The 27,551-nt window shown below is 36.6% G+C and overlaps 2 protein-coding genes across 5 annotated transcripts in view; one reads left to right on the forward strand and one right to left on the reverse strand.

Annotated features, from left to right (window-relative positions):
* LOC105284017 (kin of IRRE-like protein 2) overlaps positions 1-27,551 on the forward strand; it is a 238,108-nt gene that overhangs the window by 209,082 nt on the left and 1,475 nt on the right. Inside the window, exons 6-13 of one of the 4 annotated variants that reach the window (XM_011347192.3) lie at positions 9,894-10,163; positions 11,724-11,832; positions 12,149-12,335; positions 15,918-16,056; positions 17,535-17,722; positions 18,462-18,595; positions 20,509-20,737; positions 24,202-24,310. In XM_011347192.3, coding sequence (XP_011345494.1) covers positions 9,894-10,163; positions 11,724-11,832; positions 12,149-12,335; positions 15,918-16,056; positions 17,535-17,722; positions 18,462-18,595; positions 20,509-20,737; positions 24,202-24,310 — 1,365 coding nt within the window. Of the gene's footprint in view, positions 1-9,893; positions 10,164-11,723; positions 11,833-12,148; positions 12,336-15,917; positions 16,057-17,534; positions 17,723-18,461; positions 18,596-20,508; positions 20,738-24,201; positions 27,024-27,551 lie in introns of those variants that run through there. The other 3 variants (XM_011347193.3, XM_011347194.3, XM_011347195.3) reach the window with 3 other exon arrangements.
* LOC105284012 (odorant receptor 24a-like) lies at positions 568-9,887 on the reverse strand. The gene is made up of 9 exons (XM_011347184.3): positions 5,166-9,887; positions 3,885-4,004; positions 3,633-3,750; positions 3,084-3,351; positions 2,841-2,957; positions 2,616-2,706; positions 1,270-1,415; positions 922-1,054; positions 568-834 (listed from the first exon to the last, which is right to left on the reverse strand). Exons 1-9 carry the CDS (start codon positions 5,331-5,333, stop codon positions 781-783), a joined length of 1,215 nt encoding a protein of 404 aa, XP_011345486.1. The 5' UTR covers positions 5,334-9,887; the 3' UTR covers positions 568-780.

Raw genomic sequence — 27,551 nt, forward strand, 5'->3', positions numbered from 1 at the left:
ATATAATAGTATATATAAAGTATTTATGTAATAATATACAAAATACATATTTAATAACAAAAATACAAATTCATGTCAAATATCATGTATTCTATCAAGGATCGAAATTAAGTTATGTTGATCACAAAGTGGCACACGTATCGCATAGAATATGTCGGTTTACGGCAAACTCTCAAATTTAAATTCTAAATCTTTGAACTCGTACCGTAAAAAAGTAATAAAGACAAAAATAAAAATAAAATATTTTTAGAAAGCTACAAGCATGTAGAAGAACTTGATATTATAAAAAAGATAATTATCGTTGTTTAAACTACGGAATTTCTCAAAGAACTTATAGAAAACGTGTAGGAAAAAAAGTTTCGAACTTCAAGAACTCGATATAAGCTCATTTAGCATATAAACACACAAGAAATATATAAACTATGAGTTCTTAATATGTTAACTAACTAAATAGATCGCGTTAATATTAGTTTTGATAAAGTGCAACATTTACTTTCTGAAAAATAGGGGTATGTCCCTTTAGAGAGTCTATGTCAGTTTCGGTGCCTTTCCTCTATTATCGGTGGCTGCTAGATATAAATTCAACCATTTTTAATCTTTGGGTTCATCTTGATGTTACATGCAGCGCAGTGAAGTTTAAAAATAATGGAGATTTTGCATTCTCTTTATTTATTTTCTAACAATTTCAGGCACCAGTTATTAAAAACGGAACTTTTAAGAACGGGAAGTTCCCCTCTTACTAGTTCGTTTTAACATAATATTTGCTGATTCATATTAATATCACTTCTGCATAGAATATATAACAGTAAAATATGATATTGATACAGTTGATAGCTGCAATAAAAATGTCATTTTAGTTTTCAGTATATGCATATATTATGTATACTATACGTATTGACACATAATGCGTAATAGTTTTACCGAGGCAAAGCTTTCTAAAGATATTGTATAAATACCACCGAATTTCATGTTATAAGGCTTAGTGCCTTTTTGCAGCAGAAACAATATTAATCTTTGCACGCGTACAGATGCAACGTACCATCGAACGTTATATCTGCGAAGTAATAAATAAATAATAAACTAAATATTTGAAAATGATAATTTAAAATATCAAAAATGTTGATAGTAAATAAATTAGGATAAAAATATATGTTTTACAGACGATGTTGGCAAATATTATATCACGTTGATTGTTATACACGCATATATTCATATGTTCGTATACAATTACTATTGACAACTTTAATCAAATATACCAAAATATCTTACGCGGATGAAAATATGTAATTATAGTGATCTGTAATTGCTTGACCCACGCAGTTGATTCCTAATGAACATGTTAAAATGCCAACCGTAAAACCACAGTGTATTAGAAAGTTTTCCATCCTAAATGCAAAACTAATGGCGTAAAAGATCTGAAATAATATATTACATCTACACCTTTTTGAATTAGATATTATTAAAGAATTTATATATACATGTATATTTATATAGATACACGCATATCTCTTAACTTAATTGTCAATTAGCAAAATGTTTCTTGTATGAAATATCTTATATTTTTAATGATTCTACTAATAATGTGAATTTAACATATACACAATTATTTTTATGTCATTCTACTTACAAGGGCGATCCAAAAAGTAATGAGAAAAATGTTATAAAAAATACAAAACTGTATTTTTAATCTAAATTTACATGTTTCTTTTCAAAATAGTACCCACTGAATGCAACGCAGCGTTATCAACTTTTGGAAGGCGAAATCTAGGCCATCTTTGAAAAGCTGTTTACACCGCGCTTTCATTGCTTTTATAACTTATTAATCCTCGCCAAATTTTCGTCCTCTGAGCTCCTTCTTGATTTCTGAGAACGACCAGAAACCGTACCCAAACCTCCGAGCTATACGGAGGATGAGAAATTGTATCAATCTCCTTATCCTTTAAAAATTGGCACACAGATTGCGCGACATGGGACCGCGCATTGTCGTGGTGCAATAGAATTTATTCCATTTTTCTATTCGAACGTTTTTTTCTGAAGTGATACAACATTTACTTTAATACATCGATGTACATGCATCGGTCTTCTCGTATGATTGGCTGTATTCATCATCACATGGTTAATCATGATGCTTGGGTACCCCTCTTCTGCGATCTCACGGCCAGAAACGCGGCATGCCAACGAAAACATGTTGCACATTGTTCTTTAAAAGCTTCCTGTAACATCGCATAAGTATCCAAAACTGATTTCTTTAACCGAACACAAAATCGCATATTGAATCGCACATGATCAATAGTTTTCCCCATATTCTTTTCTAGAGGTAAACTGCATACAATAGTTACGCGATCGATCATTAATACTAACTGAACCGATCGGAACGAAATTTTCAAAGTTGATAGAAGAGATGTTCAGGTATATGTAGGTATGCAGTGTTGTAGGTATATAGTTACTTTGCATTCTTTTAATTTTTCTAGCAGGACCAATCTCATTACCTTTTGGATCGCCTACGTATATTATTTTTCTGCAACTTCAAATCCTATCAATTTAAATGTATTGTTACTCTGGAGAATATAAAAATGTAATAATTGTGAGATTTAGTTTTTTGCTTAAATTCTTACTCCAACTAACTGAAGGCTCAAACAAAGTATAATAATCGCTATTAGAACAAAGTATGTTCCCTCGAAGTTACATAGAAGGAATTCAATTAACCTATGAAAAACATATAAATGTTTCATTTTATGTTTATTGTGTAATATAAATATAATAAAATTGCTATGTGTGCATGCGTGCGGGCATGCCTGCATGCATGGAATAGATGTATGTTCTATTCCAATAGAACATACTTAAGAGCTGTGCGATGAATGTCTACTGCTTGACTTATTTTCTTGTTGATCTCTCTCTTGTTCTTCTGATTAGTTACTTCGTCACAATTTATCCGCATTGCCTGTTTAATACGGTAACTACAAATAAATTATACATATTTGTTTTCCTAAATTTGTTCTCGAAAATAAAGTAAATTTTATATGTAGTCACAATACTTCATTAGTTTTACTTTTATTATTGTTAAATTACTTTCTCTTTCTTACCTGGCAATGTTAAATAATCCACAAAAATATGTAGAGTATCCTGTCACCAATATTCCTGCTCCTATTAATGTACCTACTGCTATGTACTGAGCTGCGTACAGATGCAGCAAAATAAAATAAAAATATTTTTCTTCATCAACAAAATATTCAGTTCTGATATATATTTTGCGATATGACTCAGATTTATTTACGAGGAGAGAAAAAATGCCGAAAATCCGCGGCAGAATTGGCAAAAGAGTGAAGACGAATAAACCCCACATCGCCAACACTGAAGATGTTTTAAAAACATAAGCAGTGATCATATAAATCCATCCTCTTTGATATATCAAAGTACAGCATAAGTATTTGTTTCCAATTTTTGATCATTTTATTATATTATCTTATTATTTTCCCAACGTATTTATTTTTCTGGAATAATTTGGTAGGTTGCTAACGCTACCCACTCTTCTTTCTTGTTTATTGTCATGTTTGCACACTTAGTATAATATTTTATAATGAGAAAAGTACGCTAAAGCATAATAAATAATAATTGATATAATATATTCTTACATGTTAATCCAATGGCAACACATTTTGCAATGTGTCCATATCGTTTTATTATAGCAATTTCATTTTCGTCCTTTAACTCGCTACAGATGCGCTGAAGATTTTCCAACATGTGCTTCACCTATCGTATCAACAATATATTAGATATTCCTCTATTTTTCTGATAAATTTTACAAAACGTTATGGTGTATAAAGCCTGATTTATTATATAATAGGCATGTTTAGAAGCTATAATACTGTAAAAACTAAACTTACAAGATGCTTGTCAAGCCAAATAAAATGATATGGAATTATGCACAAAAGAAAAAAAAGCGATATAGAAAGAATTTCCACGATAAAGTCAATAGTCCATTCTGTAGTTAGAAATGTTGTAAGCTATAATTAATATATTTATTTAAAAACTTAGGAAATTGCACTCTCATTTGATTAGCATAAAATACAAATGTTGCTTCTTAAATAAATCTTAATGTGTCCATTGATATAATTTGTTATTGATAATTTACCTCTTTTTTGGTTATTGCGAATACTAATATTTAATATTTATTATTAATATTTATTATTATTTTACAATATTTTTAAGCAATGATATTTATAGCGTCATAATAAATCCTAACAGAATTTAACAGAAACAGTTACTAAAGATTAAGAAAACGGAGAAAGCTGACACTAATTATGCAGTTGACGCGGTTTTTGCCAATTACTTAATCTTTTCTTAACCGATTGACAATTACGTACCTCATATGAACTTCATGGATTTTCATACTAAGAAGTACTACTAGATAATGTTAAATGTACAGGGTGTCTCGCACAAAACGAAAAATCTTTCACCCACAAGTAGATCTCGTCAAATTAAATTAAAAAGTCTTATATTATTTTTGCAAGCAATTACGTACAATTTCGAGTTATTAATAAAAGAAGATTAGCGAATTAGTACGCATGTTAGCGCACCTCGTGCAACGAGCCGTCGGTAGGAAGGCCGCGCGTTCAGTGCCAGAAAGCGTGCTTTGTGGCATGCGGTGGGGATGGAGTGAGAATGATCTCGCGAATCGTCGCACGCTTTATGGCATCACTGATGTGAGTGAATAGGGTGAGGCCAGAAAGCGTGCGACGATTCGCGAGACCATTCCCACTCCATCCCCATTTACGCGAGACACCCTATGTAATAAAATATTGCTCATAAATCACATTTGTATTTTCTTTTTTTTTTTTAATATTCAGGCCCAGGAATATTACAATGGCAAAAAAACCTAGTCCTCAACAGGTTAAAAAAGATTATTCTTCATATTATAATTACGACTTAAATTACTGATTAAAAATTAACAATTACTAATTATATCAAGCATAAGTTAATATAAAAGCATGACAAGCTGTTTTTTTGTTCATAACAGTGTTCTCGAATTATTTTAAATCTTGTATAAAACTGAAAATATGTTTAACATATAAAATAATAATATATGTTAGTAGGAAAAGAATAATAATTATAAAACTATAAACACGTATATATTATTTATAAAATATGAACTATATTTTACATACCTGAAATATAATAAAGCTAATCGTAATAAGAGAAAACACACAAGACCGAAGTTGCACAAGCATTGTTCGATCGTAAGGCCACAACCCAAGTGTGACCAGAGAAATTCGATGAAGGTAAAAAAATTGAGTATCAATACAGGACATACTTATTCGAGCTTCTACACACATTTGGAAATAATATATCAAAATGATTTTGCCTATCTCCTTCCTCGAATAAAGAATATTACCTAATATTTTTCTTTTAGCGTTTTTCTAAGGTAAAATTCCTTAATTCATAAATATACCAACGAAAGTAACATAAAATATGAAGATCTAATTTAAGGTGCTATAGAAATAATTTGCTCGCAGTTTGCGCGGGAGAGAAAAGTGGGCGATTAACCGATCGATTTGGCGCCGTAGCGAAAGTACAACGGATATTTCTCACAGAAAAATAGTCGTCATGATATCGTGACCGAAGTTCGCGCAAGCGCAATTGATTCTTCCAAACAGTCTTCACATTCATTTTAGTCCAGGCATTCGTAAGGTATACATGTATATTCTAAGGTATATTTCTGAAAGAAGTGTTTCTTAATTGATTCTTCGTATACAGGTCAGTGTTGTTATGATGATAATTATAGAATATATAATACATTGTTATCTGCAATGTATTACGTTTGATAAAATATGCATCTCCGAATTTCGTTAGTTGGAATATACTTATGGTATTGAATAGGTGTTTACGCAACATGTATTCATATACAACCACACCTGTTATATCTCACCATATTATAATAATACAATACTCGAATATTATAATATTCCGAGATGGGCGGAGTGCACTCGACACGCCAATGGCTGGATGACATAGCAACGGTAGTAAACACATATCATGGGAGAAAGGAGAACTCACTACTGTCATCCTTTTCTAATAATTTTTAATAGATCACTATTGTGGCTAGAGTATTTCGCCTACCGCCTCAGTGCGCGAAACGTGCTCTGATTGGGCAGTTTTTTTTGTTTAATTTTAAAATTTTACGTAGTTTTTTGGAAAATGATACAAGACTTTCTTAATTAAATCAACCTGCTGTGTCACTTCACGATTATTAGTACTTACAATATCAAATACTCTGTATATTATGTAGTAGGTTTATTATTTCCCTTGGGTTTACAATTTTTGTTTACACACTAATCGCTTACCTTAACTTACATACTAACTTACAGATACTTAAGTCTAACTTATCTATTCTTAATCTATAACTAACGAACGCGGCTATGGCAAACATTTGAGCCTATAGGCTCCTACTACACCCGCCCTCCCACACATACACACACATTCTCGCCTCGCTGGACTTCCGCTTCCTCTTGCCTTCCTTTTAAAAACTCACAAAACTCCCCCTCCCCTCGGGAGGGTATTCGGGTATTCTGTGATAGTTAATTGAGCATTTTTTTAAATTGAACTTTAAACATAGAACAAAATCGAGAAGAAATGTCGCTTTAGATTTGGCTCATATCGATTCATGTTATTCGTGCTACAGCTATCTTCTCTTATTCGCGCATTCGCATGCGTACTTGTCTTAGTTTTCATGAAAATTCAACCAGTACGGTTATGTGAGCGCAACGCTTAAAGTTGTGTTAAATTAAATTAAATCAGACTTATTAAATTTAAACTACACCTGCATGCTTGTGCGGAATACGAGAAAAAGAATAAAACATGCGAATTCGCTGAAAATACATGATTTTTCAATGTACAAAATGTTTTCACCATAATTATTTAAGTATCTTCCTTTACGCTTTGTATAAAGCGAATATTTGTCTCTTGCAGCTTTCATTTAATTTCAATTATGATTGTTTATTGTAATTAACTCGTCTGTCGATAATCTTTCTATATCAAAGCGCTAATTAATTAATTACCTATATGTTTCAATGATAAGTTTAGATTTTGTACACAACAGAGACAAATTAAAAGAAAAACGCTTTACTAAAGAATAAAATTACTATATACGCATAAATGTGTTTAAAATAAAAAATAATTGCGTTATTAATATGCGTATATTGCTAGATTGCAATTGCGCTCTTTAATAAATAATCTCCAATTTAATTAGGAAGAAATAAGAGTAGATGTATAACTTCAGAAAAAGATAGTTAGCATAATTTAACAGTATTACGGAATTTATAAAATTATGATAGCCTGAAGTATGTACATCTTTGTAGTAAACAAAAACATTATGTTAACTCTCAAAGCAACGTCGAGTATAAGTCAATTTTGCATTTGTAGCTCATCTCATTGGATGCGCCGTAATATTATTCATTAAACGTAACGCCGTTTAACATTTTTAATGGCCGCAACGACGACCTGTTACATGAATATGGAAACCAGAAGTGAACTGGCTCGCTGATGAAAATTGGCTCCGGTTTATACCGGCAGTAAATTAAATAAATATCGCGTAAATAAATATGAATTACGTCATCTCTCGTTGAATGGGATGCCATAGCTGTGCCGAGCTTTTCCATCAAAATCAGCCGAAATTACGTCTCGTACATCAACACATCGAAATTACGGTGCGCGAATTAATAGGAAAAGAATTTTGCTGCTTTACGTTGCGCACAAATGACGATAAAATTAATACGTAGCACAAGCGCGTGCAATGCGTTCAAACAATGTTTTTGATGGAACAAAACACATGAATGCGAAATTTTAAACGCGCCGGGAACAATATCGGCATTAAATCAATGCATATTTCTTTGCCCGTACAACAAGCACGGCAAACAACAACAGTTGTTTGACACGACGATATGATAAAAAAATCGGATAATGGACGCGGTAATAAATTATAATCTGAACGCACAGTGCGCGTACTCTACTTCGATTATTTACAAATTAACACTGAAACCAGTTGTAACTGCAATATGTTCTTGCTCGCAGTATATTTCGCGGAAATCATCGGTCACGGTGATTAATTAATTATTCGAAGAAGGTAATTACCGCGTGACCCGGCCACGCGCGCTTTTTCCATCATATCCATCAGGTACCATCAGTTATACGCGGAGGAACGAAGTCAGTACGGTATTTCCGGCTTTTGCTTGGCCCATTGGAGGAGAGACAGAGAACACTAATGCGATTGACTGCGTTCGCGTAATCTAATTTCTTCTCAAGCCGAGATATCCATCATGTAAAGTGGCGGTGACGTGTGTATTTTTACTCGACATAAATTGGGATTGAGATGCTTTTTCCGACGAGCTGCTATATTCAAACGGGAAATGATATAAGATGTCTACATAGAGAAAATTGATTCTTTGTACATTTTAAAGCGGTCTCAGTTAAAAACTATTATGTAAAAGAAATTTTTTGAAATTATGCTCCGGAAAAATCCGGACCATAATGTAAATCCACCAAGAAATTAATAACAGTTATTAAATTGTCCAGTTTTGAAATTTCTATAATCACATTAATGTAATGACAGATTATATATAACTCAAGTATGGACTGTGGAAAAATTAATTAAAAGAAGTGATAATGTAAAAAAGAAGAGTTAGTGACCAGAAAAAGATAATGCCATTACGTTCAACAATCGTTGCATGTATTGTACTTTGTAGTTTCTCCACTTTTGTATCCAACCAATCGAATAAATCGTCGCTTAAGATTAGTGGGAAATTTAATATCCGATAAATTGGAAAATCCGGAAAATATCGAACAGCTATCGCGCGCCACACTTCTGAATGTGGCTCTTGCTTTTAATTACCGGCTCATTAACGAGCGGTTTAATCTGAAAACTTTGTGCAGCGTTTGTTTTCCGTACCTAATGTTTATCTTTCACAGTCCTCCGCACATCGCGACCGGTGATTCCGGCGTGATTAAAGCCGGTAACGATGACGGGACCCACTCTTCCGGCCGCATTTACGTTAAATTTCTCTTGTTTACTGAGCGACATGAATATGAAAGAGCCCTTGCCAAAGATAATTATACGTAATTTCCGCGCTTCTCTCATTAAACCTGTTACAGCGGGTCGTACTCTCGCCGTTTCTTTCGATCCGTCAAAGATGAATAACAAGCATATTCCTAAAGAAGCGCAACGCATAGTATTATTATTCTAATATTAATATCGTTAGTGAGGGGTAATATTTCCGCATTAGTCGTTTGATGTTGTAACGTAATTGTGTTCAAATATTTTTACGCTGTAGACCGACCCTCTCTAATTAACCCTTCGTAAGTTTCAAAGTCGTAAAATGTATCGAGCCGGGAAAATTTAAACCGGCTTGATAAAAAGAAGGTAAAAACGCAGAATGTTTTCGAGATAGGTATTTGGCTTGAGATGGGAACTTTATTCCAATCAATGGATTGCAGCAATTCTAAAATTAAAAGACTGGTTACAGCGAACGAGTTATTTGTTGACGAGGAGGGGGGAGCAGCTCATTATGAAATCATTTTAAATCCATACTTTTTAAAAAAAAGACCACGAAACAACGAAAAGTTTATATTTCTAGCATAATCTTTATTTTTCGATATATATATCACATTTTAGATGCTTCGGATTGAATCAAGATTCCATCAAGATTTTTAGATAATTAAAACGTAGAAAAATATAAATAATTAAAAGATAATGAAAACGTTTTAAAAGTTAATTTTTCAATTCTGTTTATTATTTTATATAATAGCTGACACATGTATTGCAATATTGTATATTGCATATACATTTGCGCTTCGGATTGGCGAATCTCCCACAATTAACTATACGTTTCGCATGAATTTAGACGCACCGGAGACAAGATTAGTCGGCGTCCCAACCGGCCAGCTCGAGGAGGGCCGCGATCAGCTGGAAATTCGCTGTCTCGCCGATGCTAACCCACCAGCTTCGATCGTTTGGAGGAAAACGAAGAGTCCCGGCGTGACCGAGGTGGCCAGTATCGGCGAGACTCTGATGTTCTCCCCAATTTACAGGAATCACGCCGCCGTGTACCTCTGCGAGGCGTCGAACACGGAGGGCGAAAGTAGCCCGATCTCGGTCCAGGTGTCCGTAAACTGTACGTATGTGTGTATGTGCGTGTGCCATTGTTACTCCATCATTCTGATCCGTCATCTCTATTCAATTTGCATCCCAAAGTAGTCCTCAACTACGACTTACGTGACATCGTAACTTTCATTGCCAAATACTTGGATAATTGCTTTATAATTTGTCCGGATAAAATTCATTCAATACAAATATTAGGAGTGTGATTTAGTTTTGAGGGTTTTGCAACAGATGGCTGTAGTGTCAGTTTGTTCCAATAGCTGTTTCCGATAACTGTTGTTTCTTACAGTCTTGACATTATCCATGACATTTAGTAGCATTATAGCAATAGATGCAATAACAGTCGCGTTTATATCATCGTAAAAATGCAACTTCCGAAAGCTCTTTAGCATTTTCGACATGCGTTGCTTTTATTTTTTAATCAAAAGAAAACTGCGGCTGAGGGTTATAGAATTCTTGTGGAAACTTATGGTGATTCTGCCCCATCAATTAAGACGTGTGAATACTGGTTTAGACGCTTTAAAAGTCGTGATACTGATGTGAAGGACAAAGAACGCTCGGGACAACCAAGAAAGCTTGAAAACGCAGATTTGCAAGCATTATGCACGAAAATCCAACACGATCCACTTCAGAACTTGCCAGAGCATTAAGTGTTGATCGTACAACAGTTACGAAGCATTTACATGAAATGGGAAAAATTCAGAAAGAAGGAAAATGGGTTCGACATCAATTATCGGAAAGTGCCATTTGAACATTTGCATTTCGTTGATCGCCAGGCAAAAACAGAAGAGTCTTTTGTCTCGGATTGTTACTGGGGATGAAAAGTGGATCTATTTTGATAATCCGAAACGCAGAAAATCATGGGTGGATCCAGGCGAACCATCAACATCCACTCCGAGACGCAATATTCACGGTTGAAAAGTAATGCTCTGTATTTGGTGGGATAGTGTACCATGAGCTGTTAAATCCGCATGAGACTGTCACGGCTGATCGTTATCGACACCAATTGTACAAGTTGAAGCAAGCATTGGACCAAAAACGACCACCAATTGCGAGTAAACGACGGAAAGTGATTCTTCTTCGTGACAACGCTCGACCTGACGTTGCGTTATCAGTGAAAGAAACACTATTAGAGCTCGAATGGCAAGTCTTACCGCACCCCGCGTATTCTCCGGACATTGCTCCATGCGATTATTATTTGTTCCGGTGGATGCAACACGCTTTAGAGGATACACACTTTGATAATTTGGAAGAAGTGCGAAAATTCGTCGACGAATGGATCAACTGAAAAGAAGAGTGATTTTATCGTGGTGGAATCGATCTCTTGCCAGAAAGATGGGAAAAAGTGATAGAAAACGAAGGAAAATATTTTGATTAAGGTATTCATTCATTATCATATTTAAATACATGCGTTTTTGAGCAAAACAAACCCTCAAAACTAAATCACACCCCTAATATATAACAGAATTGTTATATACGACTAGAATTTTTAAAATATACGAAATGTATCTGGTTGTCGCCATTTAACTCTTGATCATATGTATGTTGCAATGTCAAAGCTGGTTTTTTCTAGATCCACCGACAATCAGCGCAGTCGGGCCGGATCGATTGACAACTGCGTTGTTATACTCGGGTGCATCATTCGAATGTCATGCCGATGCTATGCCGCCAGCAGAATACAGGTGATCCGTGTCAATCAATCGATTCTTCGATCCTTCTCTATATGTATCGTCATGTTCTACACGTGTATATCGCATATTTATATTTTACCGTATATGTTACATATGCAGTTGCTCTTCCATTTACTGCTATATTGTTATTTATCTCATGATTTGCTGTTTTTGTCAGTCTTGCATCCAATACTTTGACACTTGCAATCTTTGCCTGAGGACTCCATCAATTCCTCTCGTTTATTCTTGCATCTCTTCGAGTACCACGTACTCCTGCTGCGAAATTCACGCGTGTGTGGGAGTGCGTTTAATTTGCAAATTTTCGCAGATGGGCACAGATATTCACGGACGGCCGCAAACCGTTGGAATGCGGAACGGGGCAGCGACTGATCCTGACGAACGTGACGTACGAGCAACAGGGTCAGTACATATGTCTCGCTTCCAACAAGATCAACGGAAACGTCAGAGAAGTCAAGAGCGACCCGGTGTCCCTGCAAGTGGTCGGCGCCCCACGGGTAAGAGGACCCGCATTTCGCCGTGGCGTAACGATGAAGAAACTTCGCCGCAAATCACGGAATTACCGACGTTGACGAACAGCGTTCCGTCACAGATTCCGCCACGAAAAAATATCGCCTCGTTACTCCACGGCGTTTCTGGGTCATTGAATGTCTCTCTCGCACAGTAACTGGTAACGAGACACCCCCATGAACATTTCGCTCCGCTCGTTGGGGGTAGCTGTCGTTCAATGTTCGACCGCCCGGCCGTAACGTTGGAAAGTCGGCGCGTTGGAAAATCAGTAGAATACGGTGATCCCGTAACGAAGAGGAAACGTGACTCCCGTGCATTAATCTCGTTCCGCTTCATTACTGCGGAGAAACGATATACCGGAACGGCCTCGTTAGATCGCAGCATTGCGGTAATTTTGCGCCCCCGCAAAAGGAAATCGCGGGAGGGCGTTCTGAGAGAAACCTACGACTCGACAGATTAAGACTTATGATCGCGCGGATTATTATTATTGTACCTGTCTTTTTTTTATAGTAGTACGATATTATCCTCGCCGGCGCAAGTTGACTGCAGTTTTGCAATATTGCTTGTCGTCACGAAGTAAATAATGCATCAGTAATCTCGCCAGTAATCATGATAAAACGCGCATCATCCGGGCGCAATGTTTTTGCAGTACGCGCAGCGGAGCGCACGTTCGACTTAAAATTTTATTTTTCAACATCGGCATGCTCTGTAGTTTTTCCGCCGTCAACGCAATGCACGCATATTACACCGCCGAGTTTTATTGCGCATTGTGTGCGGTATTAAAAATCGATATCTCCGCTAATTGTAACGAACACCGTATTGTTTCGTTCGAAAAGCGCCATGATACGCTGGTGTAAGTACAGACACGCTCTTTTATCCCGCTCGAATGTATAAAAATAATCACAGTATAACAATTAATTGAGAGAATATTCCTCTCGTGTAGTCTCGCGTTTAGTCGTTATAAATATTTACGCGTAATTCTCGCGAGGAGTTTCTAAATTCGTGCCGTATTTAATTCGTCGAAATATGCATTCAATGTTTTATACGTTTAACAATGTGTGCCGCGTTGCGAGTGAATCTATAAACACTATAACGAGAGTATACGGGGCAGAATTAAATTGAACATCAATTCGTATTCGTCATATTACGGTATTTCGCGTTTCGACTCTGCTCAATGGCTGAGTCCAATAGTTAATTACTCGGTTAATAACAACGCGACGATAACAGAAGCAAAAAAACGCGACTTTGATATATCGCGGGATTTTTTTTTCCTCTCTTTATCCTTTAACGGATTTGCCTATTAGCACAAAATGCACGTACGTTAATACGGGTCACCGGTTACGCAAAGGTTTGATTTCCGTTTCATTTAATACGAAGCCGTTTCATCAATTGAAATTCAGCAGCTATTAACGTTGATATCCCGTTGAAATTGATTTTGGCATTACGCACACGTATACACAGAGAATGCGTTACATATTCGTTACATATTCGCGTGGCGAATGCGGGGGGATGCGAGGGAGGATACCACCGTGAAAGGAGCAATCGCAATTTTTATTATGCGATTTATTTCGCACGCGTGATGTCTGTGAAATCAACCGAAACATCGATATGGCGTAATCAAATCAATGTTTTAATTATGCTTGTGATACACACACACACACACATGAGCGCGACAAGTAACGTGCTGCTATAAATATCGCGAATATGACGAATTACAATTGCACCGAGGCATTTTAATATGCAATTGCTGAAACAGAGGATTTTAATATGCGATATGGTAGAAATGAATACGGATTATTTCAATATGTCCATAATGTGAAAAATGTATCAGCATCGTAATATTTTTATTTCAACAGTACAGCCCGATAATGTTACGATAATTAACGTTGAATCAAGCTGTCATGCGCAGCTGTACAGTGCAGATTTCTTTCGTGACCGAGAAACGTGTTTGCAGCACGAGTTTTCGTTTGTGAATTAGGTATCATTTCAATCTCGTTTAATCCTGTTTTGGTCACGCGTGCGCCATTTCTATCTCAATTAAATTGCAACTTTTTTATTTTTTACATCGCTATCGTTTTTCCTGATAATCTATCATGCAGCATTGCCGTAGCGAAATAAAGTGTCACGACAATCCATCAGCGATGCTTCTACGTATCGTGTTATCAGCGCATCATCGCTACGTATTTGTCGACTATTTATACAGGGTGTCCCGGGTTTTAACCGATAAACTGCGGGAGCATATTCTACTAGTGGAAATAAGAAAAAATTCTTATATCGAGTTTGCTTAGAAATGCTTTATTACAAAGTTATAAACCAATATTGAAAAGAAATATGAGATAAGTAACAACGGATTTTTTCACAAAAATAAAAATTATCTACGCAATGATTTAGTGACGCATTTCAAAATGTTGTTCTTGCACATCGATACAAGCTAGACATCGACGTAGTACAGAATTTGTTACAGTACGACATTCCTGAAAATTTGGTTGCATCTCAGTAACTGAATTAGTAATTCGTTGCTTTAAATCTTCAAGCGAGATTACTTCTGTACTGTAAACTTCATTTTTTAAAGTTCCCCATACATAAAAATCAAGAGGCGTTAAATCGGGCGATCTTGGAGGCCAGAAAACCGGTCCTCCTCGACCAATCCACCTATGAGCGTAATGTTCATCTAACCAGTTTCTAACTTGTCTAGCATAGTGCGATGGACAACCGTCTAACTGTATCCAGCTGTTTTGGCGAAGATTTAAGATTCTTTCCGAGCGTCGTCGGTGTCTTAGAGCTGAACGAACATCATCATATTCATTCATAGGTCGAAATGAACCCAAATTACGTAATTGCAAATGGGTATTACTAAACACAGAACTATCTGTACTCTCCTGTTAGGAAATCTACGTTGATACTCTCGTACGGCAGCTCGTGCATTTCCGTCACAGAATCCGTACACGAAATGGATATCAGTGTATTCCTCATTCGAAAACACTTTTGGCATTCTGATAGTAATTGCTAGTTCACACGACGATTGAAATCTAACAGCTACTGTTGTGAAAGTAACAATCATACTGAATCGTTTCAACATAGTGAACATGAATACATGTGAATACACGTAACATAAACATCTTCGACCTTCCAAATTCTACACTATGTTCCGTTGTTACTTATCTCATATTTCTTTTCAATATTGGTTTATAACTTTGTAATAAAGCATTTCTAAGCAAATTCGATATAAGAATGTTTTCTTATTTTCACTAGTAGAATATGCTCTCGCAGTTTGTCGGTTAAAACCCGGGACACCCTGTATAAAGCGTATTACAATTTCATGACATATTGTATGACACACACACACACACACACATACAGAATTTTCTTTATCAACATACGAATTACTTTTACCAATTACTTGATGGAATCACAATGTTGCGAGATTTGGTCCCAAAGTGACACTTGGAAAATATGCGAGACAATCTCTGGGAAAGGAAGTCGCGCGCGGTGTTGGGTCACTCGATAATCAAGAAAGCAGGAAGCGGCAGCAAACTTGCTATTCAAGGGACGTTGAACGTGTGTCGCAGGTTGTGAAGCCGGCCATCACGGAGAAGTTTGTCGTGGTGACGACGGAGGGTAGCCCGGCCAGATTAGAGATCAGGCTGTGTTCCGACCCGAAGCCGCGACTCGTTGCCTGGGAATGGGGCAGCACCAGACTGCACGCTGGTTAGACACTGCTTGCCACGAACTATCGCGACCAGTATTCGATTTTACCTTTGCTTTTGGCCTTTGCTTTTGTCTCCTTCCGTCTCCTTGCGCGCGCGCAACGTTATTACTTTGTTCTAAGCTTCGGATCAAATCGAAAAAGCAAATAACAATCTCAAACTTCTTGTTCTCCTTTATATAAGCTACAGGGTACAGGAATATGTACGATAGGAGTATATCTTTTTGTTTCTTTTTTTTTTCTTTAATTTGAACAATTGGACCTGAATTTATAGGATTTACTGAATTTATCAGATTTACTATCCATATTTTTTCTTCAACGTCACATCGTCGATGTTATGATACGCCAGATTGCCTGTGTTATCCGCATGTCGCACCGGCGTCCTTCACTTTTATACGTCAAGTACATCAACAAAGATAAAACACGAATGACAAAAGATACAAAATGAGATATCATCTTTGAAGTACGCTATTCGCGTGAAAATATTACAACCGCGGCGACGACGGGAGACGATGCTTTACTGTAGTCCGCTTTGACTTTCGTCTGTCAGCCACGAACTTTTCTCGCCGCGATTCTTCCCTCGTTACGCATTTACCACCTCGTTACGCACCCCCGCGAAACGAAGAATGTCCGCCAGCTCGTCCAACGAACCGTCAGCGTATAAACTTCGACCTCTGTTTCGAATAACTACAAATGGCCGTGTAATCATTAACGCCGTTCCCTCTTTCCTTTTTCTTCCTCATCGGCGAAACCACGACTCCCGTTCCATTAAAAAGTTTCTTCCACCTCCATCGAGCCAACGAAAAAGCGCACTCAAGTTTTAGCCCGGGATTGCTCCTTCGTCCATTTTTTTTCTGTGCTTCTCGGCATAATTGGCACTCGTCGACGAGTACCTTATCGACGATCCCGTCGCCGCCGCGCTAGCAATTACCCCCTTGGTTAATTGATCATTCGCCCGTACGCGAGCCACGAGATCGCTTCGGTCTTCGAAACATCCGTTCAATTTCCGTGAGGCCCAAATCGATGCTCCCTACTGAATATTCACGTTGTGGATTTTTCCGTCCAAGATTTTCCATACTTGAGATACTAGACGATTAATTAATCTGTGTTGACAGATTGTTTGCGCCGCCTCTCCCTCCCCTTCCTATTAGTTGGAGAAATGTGCGTTCAGAATTATTCTTATTTTTCCTTATAATTTGACACATTTATATATGTATACTGTATTGTTTTTTACATATATTATTTAAGATTAATTATATTTTAACGCTTTTAACGACAGTTCATTAATTTAGCTTTTGCTACATTGTAGTTTTTTACAAAGCATTAATTTTCCATTATTTTTCTGTTCAATGGAATGCATATGGAGCACGTATTTATTATGTTGCGAAATTTTATTTCAGTTGTCCGTAGAACCGGGAATAAGGAATAAAAGTAGAAATTATCGAGAAAGATGCATGGAGTCCTTCTATTGTATCGGCAGGTGAAGTTCTGGAATCACGCTATCGTGCGCTCGATTTGGAGCCGCTGGCTTCGGAGGATTGCTACGTAGCGATTTTAGAGTTGACGAGTACGGTGAAAGAGGATCAAAGGCTGTATCACGTTATCGTGGAGAATGAACGTGGCAGTGATAGACGAGCGCTCATGTTGAAAGTCAACGAACCCGGCCAGGTAAATAATGCTTTGTTAATTGCGATCTGTGTAAAAGACATCCTTCCTCGTCGGTTGAAAAATGAACTCTTGAACGAATATAGCATCAAATCTATTTCATTATAAAATGTTTTATGCCAGAAAACAAAAATATTGTTTAATTATTTCATTTTTTCCTTAATTGGATTTAAACAGATTGGATTCTTCTATAATAATGAAACATTTACTGCATATTAAAATTAATGAACATATTCAAGAGTAATATAACTGATTTTTCGCGCCAACTAAATTAGAATCAAAATCCATAATATGTCTATATAATTATTTCCATTTTAATTAACAAGAATATTAAATTGTTCACAAGTGCACTTTGTTCGTCATGTTTTTCTATTATTATTAAATAATTATCTTGAAAATAGTACTTGTATATTTTTAACTAATAAGTTTTAATTACTAATAATAACGCTTAATAAGTAATTGCATATAATGTGTTATAATATCACATCATAATCATGGCATAAACAGAAAGCTCAGTGCTAGTCATGACGGTGAATGTATTAATATAAGCGAAAAAAACAATTAAATCTGATCTTAATATTGATAATGTTTAAGCCCTACGGTAACAGTTTGATTTTTTCAATTTTGAGATTGTTAACACGTCATGTGCGAACAAACGCTGGAAAGTGCTCATGCCTCCACGCACTACATACTGCGCAGATATACATGTGGTGCGTACAAAATATATTTCGCTCTGCCGCAGATTCCGCTCGTTATCGGTGCGGTAGCTGGATTCACGGTGCTCTCGGTACTGATAATGGGATTCGTTTGTTTCCTACGTTCGGATAGATGCTGCGTAGCCAGAAACACAGTGCCGGCATTGCAGCAAGTGCATTGGTAAGCATGTGATATTGCACAACGCAGTGATTTATAGGCGAGCAGACGCCGCCGTGGATCACGCACGATGCTACAATATTGTGTACATTTGATCAGAACTGTATAGGAGCGCATACGGATTTACATACACAGAACATGAGATTTTTCTGTGAAAGGACATGCATTCCAAATGGAAGAACATATTTTCCGAGAGACTTACATTATTTTTTATATTTTTACCTTGAACTAAAAATCAAAGATGCCTAACTTATATTGGGTTGGCCAAAAAGTAATTGCGTTTTTTTTATATAAATAAAAGGCGAATTTTTCATGGGAAACAAAAACTTTATTAAACAATATATTGTCCATTTTGTTTGATTATCTTTTGTCATTTTTCAGGCAACTTCATGATTCCGCGCTTAAAAAAGTTCTTATCTTTTTCAGCAAAAAACAATTCCAAGAACGATTTGATATCCTCATCAGCAGTCAAGGTCTTACCATTCAAGGCGTTTTGCAAAGAACGAAACAAATGGTAATCTGATGGTGCCAGGTCTGGCGAATATGGTGGATGTGGTAACACATTCCATCCAAGCTGCAACAATTTTTCACGAGTGACCAAACTTGTACGTGGTCTAGCGTTATCATGGTGAAACACAACACCTTTGCGATTCACCAATTCTCGACGTTTCTGTTTGATGGCATCATTTAATTTATCCAGTTGACGACAGTATACGTCTGAATGAATGGTTTGATTCCTTGCAAGCAGCTCAAAATACACAATACCTTTAAAGTCCCACCAGAATGACAGCATAATCTTTCTTTGGTGAATATCTGCTTTTCAAATGCTTTGAGTAGGCTCATCACGCTTGCTCCACGATCCTTTTCGTTTGACGTTGTTGTAGACGATCCATTTTTCGTCGCCTGTTATCATACGTTTCAAAAATCGATCATTTTCCTCACGTTTCAAAAGAGAATCGCAGATGTCAATACGCTTAGTGAGATGAATTTCTTTCAGCTCATGTGCTACCCAAATATCGAGCTTACTAATGTATCCAAGTCGTTTTAAATGGTTTTCAACACTCGATTTCGATATGTTAAGATTCTCAGCAATCTCTCGTGTCGTTAAACGCCGATTCGAATCGATCAGTGCCTTTATTTTGCCATCATCAATTTCGATTGGCCTTCCTGAGCGTGGTGCATCTTTCACATTAAAATCTGCAGATCGAAATTTGGTAAACCAATTTTGACACTGCCGCAGTTTTAAAGCATCTTCGCCATATACATGACATAACTTTTATGAGCTTGCACAGCGTTTTTCCCTTTTCGGAAGTAATAAAACAAAATATGACGAAAATGTTCTTTTTGATTTTCCAATTTGAAATCGACGGCAAACAAACAATTGTTAACGAAATCGTGTATTATTGTGAATTATATTTGTGCTGTGAAGATTTTATTCAAATATACACTTTTTAATGTTCAAGACATGTATGTCCATCTATTGGAAAAAAACGCAATTACTTTTTGGCCAACCCAATAAATATGCAAACGAGAAAGTAGTGCCGAATAATTAAATATTATTTAAGTATAGAAAACATACAGTAAAAGTAACATACTTTAAGTGAGTCCTGATCTTAATTCGAGAAGAATAAAATTTAAATAAATGCACACGCGCGTGTGAAAGCATCTTTTCTTGAGGTAGAAATCCCTTCTCTGTAAAGAAACTTTGAAAAAAGTAAAATTAGTGAATTACCGAACAAGTTAACATTACACGCACATGTGCTTGCAACCTAAAGTTCCCTCCAAACTAAACAAGTCCATAGAAGAGTATCCCTTTAAAGGGATCAATCGGGAAGAACTGCCTCGCGTACCGCGTGGAATGTGTACACAAAGCATCTAATGAAACGAAATCGGAATGATACCCGCCATTTCCGCAGTACAAAGGCTTCCAACGCTATGATAGAGGATCCACGCTTGGCAGTGGATACGATGGAACGTACGAGTCAGCAGTTCGTCCCCGAGAAGCGAGCCAATCACGTTCTGAAGCCCGTCCCGTCGCAGCAATACCAGCAGGAGTGTTATCAGCACGAGCCGCAACACCAACAGCAACATCATTATCAGAGGCATCATCATCATGGGCAGCCTCACGGACAATACACATTGCAGGTCAGTCATATTCAAACAAAAACGAATTACTTTTGCATAGTGTATATTTAAAGTCCGGTCTCTCATCACTTCTTCTTTCGTCATTCTCTCACTCTCTCGCTTCCTATTCTCTCTTTGCCTTTTTCTCTCCTTTCTACTCTCTTTACCTTGATTATTTTTAACATTACTGCCTCGGAATCGCAAGTAAAGCAAGTTTGTGACACGATTTCCTGAAACACATTTCAAGTCAGCTATCAGTTACCGCGATGGTAGAGTTTCGCACTTTTTTTTATGTTAAGAGTTATGGGTTTATTGGAAAATGTTTTTCGATCGAAGCAATTTCATTTTCCGTGACTTATCTAATTATGGCTATTTCAATATATAGGTATTTGCACAAGTTCGTATGATAAAAATTATTTTTATTTATTAATAACATTGAGATGACATATAATATTTTAATCAAAGTATTGGTCCTTGCTATCAAAAACTTTTTGCCATCTTTCGGGCAAAGTTTGATTCCGCGCCGATAAAACAACTTATCTTTTGCGGTCATCTATTCATTTGTAACCTTACGACCTTAGTTTTGCATCAATAATAGCATCCAATAAATGAGTAAAAGATTTTCGACGTCGCAAGTGAGAACGTGATTTCGATTAAAATGTGATAATGACGGGATTGCACTTTCGATGAAATGATATTCGATGAAGAAAAGTTAAAGAATTGGAACTGTGTCTATACAGAAATAGTAGATTTCTCATAAAACGTTTCATTCTTATGTATTAATATATTATGTTACAATTTTGTGTCTTATAAACATATTGAAAACACAAAAGTTAAAAAATAATAATTATTAACTATAAATTAATAACTATATGATGTATAATTTTATAAAATAAAAATTGTGATTTTTCATTCTCATTGTTATGTTATATCAGTTTATATTAATATTTTATGATAAATACTTTCTCTACCTACTAAATCATCTACTTACTATTTTAAAAATATAGTATTCGATCAAACTAATAATAAAATATCATAAAAGCGCATAAAATATCTATTATTACATTTATTAAAAAATTAATTCGATGTTCTTTTGAAAAAATTGAGTCTTTATTTACAAGAGAATAATAAATATGTCAACTTTCGACATATTCGCTATTATTTTTTAAAGACCCTATAATAAGAGTCTTGACATAAATTAAGCGATCTGGGCAAAAAATTCTATGAAAGGAAAGGCTATATATTTCCATTTCTCTCTTGTTTTTTTCCTCACGCACGCTCAGTCTACCACGCTCAATTTACAACGCTGTAAAATATATTACAAAATATAAAAAAGTAAAAAAGATAATGGATAGATGTGCTGCACCGTTTATTTTTGATTTGTATTGCTAAATTAATGTTTATATTAATGGTAAGGTTTGTGTGATTCAAATATGAGCGAAAATTGTCCAGATCTAAAGAACCAATCAAAACTTAATCATATATCATATATCGAGACTCTTATTTTTTATAGAATCTCTATTATTTTTTACTACTTTTATCCACCTCTCAGGCAGTTGATGAATCCTCTCTCGAAAAAAAGAAAATAAATCAAGACTAAATTTCTTTAAAAAAGAGCACCAAATTAATTTGCGTATCTAATATTTTTATTTTAATATTTGTGTGTTTTATTGTAAGTATGATTATAGTAAATAAAAAGAAAACGCGCGTGCAAGCAATTGTATTATGCAGATCAGCTCGACTGAGCTGTCGAACATTTCCGAACATTTACGGATCAGTACTCGAATGAGATGTCAGATAAAGATCTTATTCTAGTCTTTAATTTCTTCAGTCATCTGTTGCTGTTATTCGATTGCCCACGTAACAGGAAATCACGGTTCAAATTGATGTTATTCTCTGTTCGTTTTGAATATTTATCTTTAACATCGATAACGTCGATATGACGCTATCAATCTTACCAACAGTCACTCAATATGAATAGTTAACGCCAATTCGAATCGTTCCGTTATCCGGTGAATTGAGTATCAGGAGATCACGAGCGGAAAGCGAACATAGAAAGAGAACAACTTCTTTTTATATATCATGATATATCATCCGATTATTGATTTGTAAATGCTCGAGAAGTTTCAACGAATTGAGTCACTCCTATAGTATACGCGTAATCATTCCGTTTAACTGTACACTATTAAAATAAAAAAATGTAATAATAATAAATATTATATACATTTTTATAACAGGTTACGATGACTTGATCAGATACTATAATTGTTTAATGAAAATTGAAGAATTTTATGGATAGAACGTACATAAATTGTTTATATAAATTCACGTAACAGCATGTCGGCAATAAAAGACAATTTATTTTTCACAATATTAAAAGGGTCGTTATTTTTTAAATTTCTTTCGAAGTTTATTTTAAACGATATAAAGTTTTGAGTTAGTATATATATGTATAACAAATAATGCACATTTTATAAGACCCATAAAATTTCGATTGGGAACATTTTTTAATAAACCTATAACAGTTTGCTTGTTTTATTGCTTCATACAATCATATTTTACCATGCAATATCAAAAAGTTGAATCACAGCAGAAGTAAAATTTGTATGCGAATTTATTGAGTGTGCAAATTTAATCGTTCATGAAAGATAAATCCTTTTGTCACTGAGAAATTGCTTTTCTTCTGAATATCTTATATTCCGAATACGCAACTGTTGAACTAATTTTATAAAGACATAATCTGATTTGCTAAATAGTTTCAAACGATCGAAAAATGTAATTTAAAAAATTACATTTTTATTTTAATTTAAATGTAATGTAAAACAAATTTCCAAATCTTCAATATACATCTTCTTCAGTTCACTTTACTTCATTACTTCATTGCTTCAATAAGAATATACGAAATATTCTTTGCGCATTTGTTTTCCATGCAAAACTCTACTCATTCTCTTTGTATGTAAATACCACATAAATTTTATTACAAAATTTGTTGTCATCGGTTCTTGACGGTATCATCGACCGTACACGCCATTAGCAGTAGCTATACCGCTTTTGACAAGATTCTTTTTTTTTTGCCTGCTCATTTTGCATCCATCCGAGAGTAGCCATCTGACTGAGGCACGCCCGTATAAATTTAATCGATGCATTCGCGAAAACAAAACTGCAAGTGCATGCAACTTGACCTGAATGCGAAGCGAACCGTCCGGATTAAGCGTAGCGATTTAACGTGCATCAACGGGCCGGCACTATGACTCTTTTTCGTTCATTAATTCACCGGATTGTTTGCGTGATTACCGTATTTATTTTTCCAATTGTCTGCTTTTTGGGGGCTCGTCAAATAAAACGTATGCGCAAGTAGGCAAATGCAAAAAATAAATCGCTACTCGTTTGAACGTTGACGCGCCCCAACGCACGCACGCGCGCACACACACACACGTCCGTATGTGATCATTAATTGAATCAATGAGCGAGCAATCTTGGCGCAGGAAAAATTCCTTCTGCAGGACGAGGAGCGGGACACGCTAAATCGGATTAAAAAGGGCAAGGAACGAGGAGCGCAAACTTTCCACCTTTTCTCCCGGAAAGATCTCGAAGGTTTTATATATAAATAAAATATTGTACTGTTCCCGCGCGACACGAGACCAACGTGGAATTGTATAAATCTAGACACACATTACGCTTTAATGTTACCGAACACGCTACTCCGTTGGGTCGTCCAAAAATTTGTTAACACTTTTCACCGATGATGAAAATAATTTATGTGTACTTTATTTTCTTTCTTGTTTGCGGTTTTCTGCGCGTAAAAAATTCATCATAATTTTACACAGCCGTTATACAGCGTTATGCGCAATTATATGAGGCAACGCCGCTATCCATTAGCGACTCGAAGGGAAGTTTTTCGACGATCCAACGTTAACATTTACGATACTTATGCGGCGACACGCCGCGCCGCTGCCCGCGCAAGTATCGAACGTATCACGTTCTCCGATCGCGATAGTCGCTTTGAGTGATTTATGCGCACGGCACAGGGTGCATTACGCATGCATTTAGTTATATCTAGCCCCCGGGTGTCTCCCCGGCAATTACCGCTGCGTCCTTGTTTGTAATTTAATTCAGATCAATGTACATAAATGAACCATACTGCCGCCGACGATACTGCCCTGCCCCCCGGGGTCGTCTGCCGGGGACAACAATTGGAGATGCACAAGACACAAGCCAGCCGCATCCCATCCTTGTAAAGAATCACCGAATTAAGCCGATTCCTGCGGAATCACTTCCGCGAGACGTCGGGACGCTTAATCTCGGATAAGATCCCCGTCGATTTCCCCGATTCGACCCATTTCTCACGAGGCGAGCGTTTTGTTCGCTCGCAAGTCCAGGAAGAAGTGTGTTTCTCGTGGACGCGCGCGCATCCCGCGGGATTCAGAAACGTAAAGACTGAATTACCTTCAAATCGAGACTGCCGAATTTACGCTTCAAGCAGGAGCACTTAACGGCGACCAGACTATCCGGTCGTTTCGAGAAAATCTCACACGAAGACTGAGGGAAAAGCTGTAATTAACTGCCGTGACTGTCGTTACTGCCGATTATCTCATATTGCCTCGTTTAAGAGGATCCTGGAGTTATCTGTATTATTAACGGAATGAATGATTTTTTAGATCTTTTCATTGGTTGCGCAGAATGAAAAATCCTTTTGCACGATATCAAGGAACTAATCTTGTGCTCTGTTTTTATTTTTTTACTCTTGGTCACGATTTCACATACGAAATTTGGCATGAAAGTTTCATAACAATTAATCTTTTTTACTACGCTTTTAAATTCACTTCAAAAAGCATCATCGTATTCATTTATCGTGTCCTCACTCTGGACGACAGCCGTTTCGTACGTACAAAGCGCCAAATTTTTATGTTAAGCGCACATTATTAATTGTATGAGATTAGGCAACAAGCCAACAAGAAAATTGTAATTTTCGAACTTTTTCCCGTTTCGAACATAAAGTCTTGTTGTCCGGGGTTCGTTATCGTGTGTACTTTAATCGTGGAAATGGATTTTTCATTCTGTGCAAACAATAAAAATATTTCTTTGGAAAAGAATCACTTATTCCATTGATAATACAGACGATTCCAGGATCCCCTCAAAATCGTGGACACGATTAAAAACGTGGACTAAAATCGTGGATTAAAATCGTGGACACGTAAAAAAAAACAAAAAATATTCTCCGTATTGCAGACGCATTTGTTCCTTTTATCCGTCTGATGATTGATACGTCGTATACTCGAAATGCCGACAAACACTGCGACGGAACCGTCTTGAGGAAGACCACATTAAAGAATGTTTGTACGATAGAGATACACTACACTTTAGTCGAAGTTACGCTCATGCCATTGCGATTTAACGGCGATATATTATTATCTATTGGACACATCGAGTGAGCATATGTACATATACATACGTATACATATATCCGCTTAGATCACGATCTAACGTATGAATCGTCGTCCAATCAATGAAAGTTTCAACAGCAATGTACCCACCCACCGATGTCCGCGACCGCCAATTCGCGTGCGCCTCTACATCGCTGTTGCGAAAAAAAAGTAGTTTAAACAATCGGTAGCTGAGAGACGAAGTGATTTGATTCGCAGTTGTATAGTAGTCGTATACGAATAATTTATCGAACAATTTATCGGTTCAAGAGAGAGAAACTCTTTCTCTTTCTCTCTCGAAAGAAAAGGAAAAAACAGAACGGGAACCAAGCTGTACAGATCGTTTCAGAGTGCACCGATCGTGTCGGAGTTCCGCATTCTGCGTGCACCCCGCACCCCCAGAAGAGATTGTGTACAGAGGAACTTCCCATTGATTACTTCTCGCCTAACACACATATGAGGGATCGTACTGCTTACCTCGATCGTCCCAGTGAGATTAACCGCATTGTATCTTCTGGCTGTTAATTAATTAAGTCTGTCCGCGCAGGCGAGCACCGTCGACTTTGTAATCGGATTAATAACGGGACACTCCGCTGTGTGGCATACGAAATAGTTTCGAGGAGTTTCCGAATTCTCTTTCGTGTATAAAGCTGTCACCAATTAAAAACTGATCATACGTATGATACTGCCATTTGTCATCCCCCCCCCCGATCCCGATCGCGAAGGAACTGCGATCGACGGAACTTTTTCTTCAGGATTTTTTGTTCTTCCTTCCACATTTATTGAAGACTATTAATTGTTATTATATGCAATATTGTTAACATTGATATTGACATTGATGTTATCAACATGTTGAAATATATTGCGTACGGAATCACATTGAATTCGTTTATATGATTGCTACTAATAAAGATAATTATCCTGATTGATCCCCTCACCACGTATTCCTAGATGTAAGACAAGTATAAATAAATATATATTTACTCCGAAACATATGTTTCTGTCTTAACTGTGTTATGTACTGTGCATATACGTATTTATGTACTTCACTTCCGTAGTTTCGGTCTTGTGCCTGTCATGCTGGATCTACTACCCTAACTGTAGCCTGGGCTGTTTCACACCTGCGTTGTCGGGGGTGTAGAACGATCCTGCAACTTTACGTCCTCGCGTGCCACGTTTCGAGCGCGCGTAGAATTGCACAGATTGCACCCATGCTAGTCTCTATTCCTGACTGCCAAGTAATAACCCGTAGAACATTATGATAGTAATTCGCGCCCTGTTCGTGCACGGTGCGCGTATGCATCCGTATCGAAAGTCCGCATTAGCCTTCTATACTCTGTATATTGTTGCAAATATTTGTAACAATGTTCATGTTCACACTCAGAGCAATGTTATTTGCTGAAAATTTATTT

The sequence above is a fragment of the Ooceraea biroi genome, chromosome 2, assembly GCF_003672135.1.
Source record: "Ooceraea biroi isolate clonal line C1 chromosome 2, Obir_v5.4, whole genome shotgun sequence".
NCBI classification, from domain to species: Eukaryota; Metazoa; Arthropoda; class Insecta; order Hymenoptera; family Formicidae; genus Ooceraea; species Ooceraea biroi.

What these genes read in the sequence shown, in the direction of transcription:
- LOC105284012 (XM_011347184.3), bottom strand. Translation starts at nt 5,333, where the DNA reads ATGTGTGTAGAAGCTCGAATAAGTATGTCCTGTATTGATACTCAATTT. An exon ending in TTAGCTTTATTATATTTCAG is followed by an intron (nt 4,005 to 5,165) that starts GTATGTAAAATA and finishes TATTAATTATAG; the next exon opens with CTTACAACATTTCTAACTAC. An exon ending in TTTGGCTTGACAAGCATCTT is followed by an intron (nt 3,751 to 3,884) that starts GTAAGTTTAGTT and finishes TTGATACGATAG; the next exon opens with GTGAAGCACATGTTGGAAAA.